Source organism: Phalaenopsis equestris, unplaced genomic scaffold (genome assembly GCF_001263595.1).
Source record: "Phalaenopsis equestris unplaced genomic scaffold, ASM126359v1 Scaffold000036, whole genome shotgun sequence".
NCBI classification, from domain to species: domain Eukaryota; kingdom Viridiplantae; phylum Streptophyta; class Magnoliopsida; order Asparagales; family Orchidaceae; genus Phalaenopsis; species Phalaenopsis equestris.
This window is the reverse complement of record NW_018164478.1, coordinates 535,886-546,093: the sequence shown is the minus strand read 5'-3', so window position 1 is coordinate 546,093 and position 10,208 is coordinate 535,886. Positions and strand designations below refer to the sequence as shown.

At 33.9% G+C, this 10,208-nt stretch overlaps 1 protein-coding gene across 1 annotated transcript; it reads left to right on the top strand.

Moving 5' to 3' along the window:
• Positions 1–4,783: 4,783 nt before the first annotated feature.
• LOC110018889 (elongation factor Tu, chloroplastic) lies at positions 4,784–6,609 on the top strand. Its single transcript, XM_020716363.1, has one exon. The coding sequence runs from the start codon at positions 4,916–4,918 to the stop codon at positions 6,365–6,367; it is 1,452 nt and encodes a 483-aa protein (XP_020572022.1). The 5' UTR covers positions 4,784–4,915; the 3' UTR covers positions 6,368–6,609.
• The last annotated feature ends 3,599 nt before the right edge of the window (positions 6,610–10,208 follow it).

The following is a 10,208-nucleotide window of genomic DNA, read 5'->3' as shown; positions in this document are numbered from 1 at the left end:
TGATTTTAATTATTAATTATGATTTCAATCCATCAATTTGAAAAGTGAAGTAATGTGCAAAAAAAATATGTATGATCAAAAGTCCTATATTTGCAATGATCTTCAACAACACATTCCTATATCAACCTAAAATTTAGCATTTATATTAAACAAAATGATATTTATAGCATCAAATTGTTGAAATAGTTTCTCCATCACAACTTCATACACTGCATACATGACAAGAAAACTAAAATGTGTTAAAGGAGACAGAGAGTATAAAATAATAAATTCAAATACTATTGATATTATGTTCAAACAGTGTTTGAATAATAGTTAAGTCATAAATTAATTTTGATCAGATTTGAATCAAATATTGATCTTAATCGATCTTGCTGGTATTCATTTGATCATTATTTAAACAATGAATGTACCATATTTGTTCTTTGTTAGAACTATATATGGTCAAGACTTGTTTGATCACTGTTTAAATTATATTCAAACATGATTCAAATAAGCTTTGAGTATTCTCTCATAGTTTGAACATATTTTGATCAATATTTGAATAAGCTTGTATCATAATTTGAATATTCTCTCGTAATCATATTTGTCTAATTATGAAGTTTGAAAAATAGATAATCTTGACGCTTACTACTTAACTTCTACCATGTTAGCATCGCCTCGTTGCCCTAAAAAATATGCATTGGGGTCGCTTCATTGAAGAACATATTGATGTTATGGTGGTAACCTAACTAGAGAAATATATCCATCAATAGTAATCATGAATAAGCTCTTCTTACAGAAGGTTGACTATCTAGGAAAGCGTATATGACAATTTGTTATGAAAAAAAAATTATGTTAATAAACGTTGCCATTTATTTGATCAGGCCAAAATGACAGCTGTAATAGAATGTCATGAAGTAGGTTGAGACATTAGTGTTGCTTCATGCATATTATTAGAATAAAATCCTTGCCTTTCTCTAGCATTGACTTCTCATTTCTTTTCTCAGTACTTTCCATAGTGTCACATGAAGTATATAAGTTAAACCAAGGTTAAGATTATAACATTTGAAAATAATTCCCATATGTTTAGAATATGCACTGTAAAATAAAGCCATGCCGAAAATCTAGATAGGTTTTTTCTCATTTTTCTTCTCATAATGAAATGAATATTTCTCTTGCATAATTCATAATTAAGAAAAAAGCACGACACATCCATGGTGCATTTTATGCATTGATATTATTGATGTGATCACCTAACGAAGACTCCAAGTGTGAACTTCGGTGGGTGCTTTTAAACTAATTAGTTAGGATTATAAATAAATTGAGATGAGCCAAGTAGGAGAAACTTTAAGCTTGATTTTATTTAGAAAATGTTTTTTGTTTCAACTAGCTCATAAATTGATTCAATGTTTTTATATTTATGTTGAAGATCGAGCTCATTTATCAAAGGCTAATTAAAACTTGGCTTGACATTCATTCGGGTTTATTCACATCATGATTAGCTAGTTTTATCAAGTTGAGAGATTGTTGAGTTTCACAAACTAGAGTTTTAACTAGAATTTTAATGCATAAGTTTAATAAATAAGCATTATTCTATCAATCGAAGCTTGTTCACATGCAACTACTCTTAGCATCAAATCTTAATCGAAATTTATTTTAAGCTATAATTGAAATTCTAAATAAACTTGTTCAAGTGTTTTTAAACGGCTCCATTTATGATCATAAATGACTCCAGCAACAAATTATTTGTGCTAATTAATTTAATAATTGAGCATTTATAAAAAAATTGAGCTTATTTAGTTAATTAATCTTACGATTATGAATGGGCACTATTAAGTTGTGTCACCAATAATGTACAACACACTCAATTTATAGCCTTATAAGTAGTGGTGCTATAATAAATTTGCTTTGAGAATTACACAAGCTATTCAATTTATAAATAAGGTGCTATGATGATATTTAATCTCTTCAACTGCTCGTCATAATACTATTGAATTTATAAGAAGATGACATTCAAGACAAACTCACTTGATGAACTGCCCCTTCATCAAGTGATAGATGAATTTTGATGATCATCCCCTATTAAAAGCAACTAAAAGTAATTGATTTTAATTATTAATTATGATTTCAATCCATCATATTGAAAAGTGAAGTAATATGCAAAAAAAAAAAGTATGATCAAAATTCCTATATTTGCAATGATCTTTAACAACAAATTCCTATATCAACCTAAAATTTAGCAAAAAAAAAATGTTCATTTGCGTTTAATATTAAACAAAATGATATTGATAGCATCAAATTGTTGAAATAGCTTCTCCATCACAACTTCATACACTGCATACATGGCAAGAAAACTAAAATGTGTTAAAGGAGACCGAGAGTATAAAATAATAAATTCAAATACTATTTATATTATGTTCAAACAGTGTTTGAATAATAGTTAAGTCATAAATTAATTTTGATCAGATGTGAATCAAATATTGATCTTAATCGATCTTGTTGGTATTCATTTGATCATTATTTAAACAATGATTGTACCATATTTGTTCTTTGTTAGAACTATGCATGGTCAAGACTTGTTTGATCACTGTTTAAATTATATTCAAACATGATTCAAATAAGCTTTGAGTATTCTCTCATAGTTTGAACATATTTTGATCAATATTTGAATAAGCTTGTATCATAATTTGAATATTCTCTCATAACCATATTTGTCTAATTATGAAGTTTGAAAAATAGATAATCTCGACTTTTATTACTTCTACCATGTTAGCATTACCTCGTTGCCCTAAAAAAATATGCATTGTGGTGGCTTCATTGAAGATCATATTGATGTTATGGTAGTAACCTAACTAAAGAAATATATCCATCAATAGTAATCATGAATAAGCTCTTCTTACAGAAGGTTAACTATCTAGGAAAGAGTATATGACAAATTGTTATGAAAAAAAGTTATGTTAATAAACGTTGCCATTTATTTGATTAGGCCAAAATGACAGTTGTAGTAGAATGTCAAGAAGTAGGTTGAGACTTTAGTGTTGCTTCAGGCATATTATTAGAATAAAATCCTTGCCTTTCTCTAGCATTGTCTTCTCATTTCTTTTCTTAGTACTTTCCATAGTGTCACATGAAGTATATAAATTAAACCGAGGTTAAGATTATAACATTTGAAAATAATTCCCATATGTTTCGAATATGCACTGTAAAATAAAGCCATGCCTAAAATCTAGATAGGTTGTTTCTCATTTTTCTTCTCATAACGAAATGAATATTTCTCTTGCATAATTCATAATTAAGAAAAAAGCACGACACATCCATGGCGCATTTTATGCATTGATATTATTGATGTGATCACCTAACGAAGACTCCAAGTGTGAACTTCGGAGGTTGCTTTTAAACTAATTAGTTAGGATTATAAATAAATTGAGATGAGCCAAGTAGGAGAAACTTTAAGCTTGATTTTATTTAGAAAATGTTTTTTGTTTCAACTAGCTCATAAATTGATTCAATGTTTTTATATTTATGTTGAAGATCGAGCTCATTTATCAAAGGCTAATTAAAACTTGGCTTGACATTCATTCGGGTTTATTCACATCATGATTAGCTAGTTTTATCAAGTTGAGAGATTGTTGAGTTTCACAAACTAGAGTTTTAATGCATAAGTTTAATAAATAAGCATTATTCTATCGATCAAAGTTTGTTCACTTGCAACTACTCTTAGCATCTAATCTTAATCAAAATTTATTTCAAGCTTTAATTGAAATTCTACATAAACTTGTTCACGTGTTTTTAAACGGCTCCATTTATGATCATAAATAACTTGAGCAACAAATTATTTGTGCTAATTAATTTAATAATTGAGTATTTATAAAAAAAATTTGAGCTTATTTACTTAATTAATCTTACGATTATGAATGTGCGCTATTAAGTTGAGTCACCACTAATGTAAAACACACTCAATTTATAGCCTTATAAGTAGTGGTATTGGAATAAATTTGCTTTGAGAATTGCATAAGCTACTCAATTTATAAATAAAGTGCTGTGATGATGATTAATTTGTTCAACTGCCCGTCATAATACTATTGAATTTATAAGAAGATGACATTCAAGCCAAACTCACATTAGATTTTACACAGATCTATTTAGGAACTCCAACTAATCTCTGGCACACACCCTTTCATCAAGTGGTAGATGAATTTTGATGACCACCCCCTATTAAAAGCAACTAAAAGCAATTATATTTTTAAGGTTGATTGGCTATTTTATGAAGTGAATTGAAGTAAAAACGCTTGCAAAAGTGACCGCTATATTCATCATTAAATTCATTTGTTAAAAAAGATTTAAGAGATTCAACTTGTATTTTACCATCTTCTCATACAACGAAGAAGCAAATTGAGTTTTTATAAATGATTTAGGCTTCGTTGGAACATGTGTTTAGGCTTCGTTCTATTCTAAAAAAAGTGGACAAAATATAAATATTTCGTTTGAGTATTCAATATTTTGAAAAGTTCTTCTATCACAATGACATTTCTTTTAGTTCTGAATCATGAATAGAGTGCAATAATCTAAAATGCAGCTTTTAAAAGAACTTCTCTCAATCAAAATACATAGAACTACGAGGCCAAAGTTTTCCTAACCTAAAAACACATACGAAATCTTATTTTGGGCCTGGGCTCCAAGACAAGGTGCAATAATCTAAAATGCAGCTTTTAAAAGAACTTACCTCAATCAAAATCTTATTTTGGGCCTGGGCTCCAAGACAAAGCCAAAAGCCCAAAGTTCTCTGAATTGGTAGGAGTGCTCCTTCGGATCTTTCTCCTCCTCTCACTCTCATCCGCCAAAATACAGATAAGAGCTCGCTCACTGACTGACGTCCACTCCTTCCTACTTCCCACCTTCAAATTCAATCGTCAGCCCTTTCTCCTTCATCTCAATGGCCTCTATAACCTTCGTCGGCACTGCGCCGGCTTCCGCCTCCTCAAAAACCCTCTTCCCCGTCCATTCTTCGCCATCTTCCTCACCCTCCTATCATCGACCCGCGGCGGCGCTGTCGGCTTACTGGTCATCGCTGCACGGCACGGGCCTCACTGCGCCTAGATCTGCATCTCGATCTCAGCTTCATCTCCACCGGCGCGGTGGCCACCTTGTGGTGCGCGCTGCGCGTGGCAAGTTCGAGCGGAAGAAGCCACATGTCAACATCGGCACCATCGGGCATGTCGACCACGGAAAGACCACCCTAACCGCGGCTCTCACCATGGCCCTCGCTTCACTCGGCGGAAGCGTCCCAAAAAAATACGACGAGATCGACGCCGCCCCGGAAGAACGAGCCCGCGGCATCACCATCAACACGGCCACCGTCGAGTATGAGACTGAGAACCGGCATTACGCTCACGTTGATTGCCCTGGACACGCTGACTATGTTAAGAACATGATAACTGGCGCCGCCCAGATGGACGGCGCCATCCTCGTCGTATCCGGTGCCGACGGCCCCATGCCCCAGACCAAGGAGCACATCCTTCTTGCCAAACAGGTTGGCGTACCTAACATGGTCGTATTTCTCAATAAGCAGGACCAGGTGGACGACGAGGAGCTTCTGCAGCTCGTCGAGCTCGAGGTTCGTGAGCTTCTTTCCTCCTACGAGTTCCCCGGTGACGACGTCCCGATCATCTCCGGATCTGCACTCCTTGCCCTAGAGGCACTTATGGCTAACCCTAAAATCAAGCGCGGGGACAACGAGTGGGTCGACAAGATCTACGAACTGATGGACGCTGTCGATGATTACATCCCCATTCCCCAGCGTCAAACTGACCTCCCTTTCCTCCTAGCAGTTGAAGATGTCTTCTCCATCACCGGGCGCGGCACTGTCGCCACCGGGCGTGTCGAGCGCGGCACTATAAAGGTCGGTGATACTGTCGATCTTGTTGGACTTCGGGAGACCAGAAACACTACTGTCACTGGAGTTGAGATGTTTCAGAAGATCCTTGACGAGGCCATTGCTGGTGACAATGTGGGGCTTCTTCTTCGTGGAATTCAGAAGGCGGATATCCAGCGTGGGATGGTTCTTGCCAAGCCGGGAACCATTACTCCGCACACAAAGTTTCTGGCTATTGTCTACGTGCTTAAGAAGGAGGAGGGTGGCCGACACTCTCCGTTCTTTCCTGGGTACCGGCCACAGTTCTACATGAGGACTACTGACGTCACAGGGAAGGTCACAGGCATCATGAATGATAAGGATGAGGAGTCAAAGATGGTCATGCCTGGAGACAGAGTGAAGATAGTAGTGGAACTCATAATGCCTGTTGCGTGTGAGCAGGGTATGCGTTTTGCCATCAGGGAGGGCGGGAAGACTGTTGGGGCTGGTGTTATCCAGTCTATTATTGAGTAAAGGGGTTTCTTTTACTTCATGACTTCAGTCATGCAACGGATTCTTCTCGACTTTAGATAAGCCCAACAACATCAAGTGGAAAATTATACAAATTCAGGTTTCACTAGTTCTTGACTCACCATTGTGAAATATTTTTGAGCTTTTGGTTTTTGTCTTCCTTCTTAAAGCTGTGATTATCCATGGATGTTGATCTGATATTTCTATGGAAACTTAAAGCAAAGAAGGTCTGTTATTGCTTATTATTTATTGTGCTTTCTTTATCAATATATATGTTGCTTTGCTAGTTTTAGCTGAATTTTCATCTGTCGAGTGCACATTCTGATCCAGAGTAGAAAATAATGTTTTAGCATGCGCCAAGGCAAGAAAAACATATTATCTTTGCTTTTTAATTTAAGTATTTGTGGAATAAATTTAAACACATACAACACAATTCTTTTGTGCTTACATATCAAACAGCTAAATTTTGATATTTACATTTATAGCACTTTGGTGTCATAAACCTATGCATGAAATGGTGTATTTCACTTTTAAAAACATAGTAACAGTGGTATTTTTTATGTGGCATTAAATATTTGAGTGTTATGTATGTAAATATGAAAGTTTAGGTGTTAGATATGTAAATGCATAAAATTTTTTTTTTACTTAAGTAAATGACCCTAATTTTTTATATTATTTGAGCTTTTATGTCTTTGCTTTCTCAAGTATACTTATGTGGTTGCTCTCATGCAGTTTTATCTTAAGCTGCTTATCTTTCTAGCGGTAAGATATGCTGTTATTGGAAGATTTACGTCATCAAAAAGAGAATGCAATTTTTAAGTTTTAAGTATTTATGGAATATCTTTTTATATTATTTGAGCTTTGATTTCTTTGCTTTCTCAAGTATCCTAAGGTGGTTGCTCTCATGCAGTTTTTTTGCACTTCTCTTCATGTTATAAGCTTCAAACTCACAATTTTGAGTTTATTTCTTAATGAAAAAAGTTCAAGTAATAGTTTTACTTCATTTTCATCAAAATGTATAAACTACTGGTAATTTGCATAGATTCATCTTTTTCCCTGACCTTGATTTAATTGTCTATTTTTGCCTGGGAGTAGAGCTATGGTTAAATTGTGAAGTCCAACGAATGCCCTACAAAGAAATGTTTTATGCAAAGATGCTGTACAGATTGATCTTTGCAGCATGATTGTCGAGGGAGCCCTCTCCCAAAGATTTGGAGATGAAGCCCACCAAAGATATGTAATATTTTCAAGTTGTTATTTTTAGAAATTTTTGGACATTACACTAGTACTGTTAGCTGCCTTAGGCTTTTATTATAAAAAAAGGTGTCATTATCAGGGTTTCATCACAAGAGAGATGAAAAACAAAAAATGTAAAAACAGATAATTTCTTTTGTAAAAAATTCATGATAATAATGAAAATTGCAGCAACAACTAGATAGTAGTCATCCACAGGATGAATATATTAAAAATTCTTTGTATTTTTTTCTTTATTTTTTTGCTTTTGATGATTTTAGTTAAACTTAGGCTAATTTCAAACAATTGGTATTAAAGGTTTTGTTTTTGATGGAGATTTATGTCTAATGAAGAAAGATTAGAGAAAATGCAATCGCCTTCGAATATCAAGCCCGAGACTATGAGGGTGATTTGATGGAGATTCAATCAAATAAACTGAGAAGTTATCAAAATGCAACAAGTTATATCTAATGAAAAAGTAATTTAGATGGATGAAAGTTGTTTGATGGTAAAACAACTAAACAATCTTAGTGTATTCACTAATTTAATGGCCTCGTCGGAGATTAAATTTGGTGATGAGGTATTTGATAAACTGGTTTCATTATCTTGGTTGAGAGCCTATAAGGGTAGTCATGAGAGAAACTCTTTCGGGAAATCAAAACCAGAATTAATGATGTTTGGAATAATATTCTTGCAGAGGAGGTTCAAAGGAGTGATTTGGGAGAAGGCTCAACATCAAATTTTGCTTTGAATCTTGAGATTAAGGGGATAATTTCTGAGAGGAACCACTGAGGGGAATGGTACTAGGGGAAAGTAGAATAATGATGAGCAATTCCAAGAATGGACATAGGCTAGATGCTGGAATTATAGAAAAATTAGTCATTAGAAGAAAGATTATACTACACTTAAGAAGAATAATGATGTGGCAAAACTATTTCTTGAGTGACGTGATGCTTTAGTTTTATTTGTTGAAAATCATGTTGACACTTAGGTCTTAGATTCAAGCACTTTTTTCATGCTACTCCTTGCCATAAAATTATGGAGAACCATGTTATTGGAAATCATGGAAATATCTTTGGATGTTGTCGATGTTGATGATATGGAGAACCATGTTATTGGAAATCATGGAAATATTTTTCTATTTAATGATGAATCTTTGGATGTTGTCGATGTTGATGAGTGAGGTTAAAATGGCTAACAAGTTTTTCTGGAGCATCCTAATGTAAGGCATTTGTCTATGTTGCCGCACAACTTTGTTTTAGTTAGATGACTTAATTACAAAGGTCAACACTGTTATTCTTGTGTCCCAAGTCCCAGATGCGAAAAATGGAGCGTTGTTTTAGGTATTTGATGGCCATCATAAACATTTTGTTGAAAAACTTTGACTGAATCCTTTAAAATATTATGTCAATGTAAGGGCCCCTTATAAGCGACATTTTGTATTGTCTAAATTCAGTGAAAAATGTTCAATGGCTACTGCACAGACGAAATTCAGTGAAAAATGTTCAATGGCTACTGCACAGCAACACAGGCACTACTGCACAGACGTCCGGGTTTAGTGTTAAATAAGCAAGAGTTCTCACATTATGGACGAATGTATGCAAAAAATTTAGTCAATGAAATTAATATTAAGATATAGATTTAGAATATAGGTACTCTTACAGGTAAATTAATGAAATTAGTAGATAATATGTTTCATATAAAGATAAATATCTTAAGCATTTAAGAAATTAAATGAGTTGGAGAAAATACTATGAAAATTGATAACTTAGGTTTTAAAATTTGATATTCAGGTTGGAGGCGTTCTAGAAATTATGTAGGTGTTATTATAGATAAGTGATGGAGGTGGGTGACCTTTTGATAGATACAGTATAAAAAAATGTAGATCTATTGATGTGATGCAAAGATTTTTGTAGTTTTTTAAAAGATTTAAGAGAGAATGGTGACTAAAATACCAAGACTAGTCGAGATTAGGTTAGTTTGAGTTGATTTGAACTATTTCTTTTGGGAAAGTGACTTAAGGTTGAGTACTTATGATTTGAAGGAAATGGGTAGTTTTGGAAGAATTTAAAATGGTGTTAAGGGTTAGAGAATAATACTAGACCTTAATATGCTTTAGCTTGACCAAGAGCTCTGAAGAAGAATTTGGAATAGTTGTGAGACATTGGTTGTTGGTTATTGATACTAAGATATGTTTAGGACTTAGATGAGGGGGGATGAAGATTTTGGAGTAAATGTCACAGAGAGATAATTAATAATTTAAAATAAAAGCAAAGATAAATCTCTAAGCTCACAAAAAATGTAACATTTGAAGTCACCAAGCTCTAAGGGGCCGTTTGGTTGAGTGAATTATTTGTGTACTATAACTCTTTTGCAGGGGTTTGAGAATATTATGTGTTGGTATGAAAGCTTACAAAAGTTTTAATGAATTTGAAGTTTACACCGTTATCGGCCGCCGTCTGCCGCCCACCACTCTTTGCCCAAGTAAATACATTGTTTTCAATCCACTTCAAATAATAAAAAAAAAAAGTCTTATGTTTATTTTACGGTGATCCAAACAATTGAAAAATATTTTAAATACATTATAATTACAACATTCTTCAAATTTTTT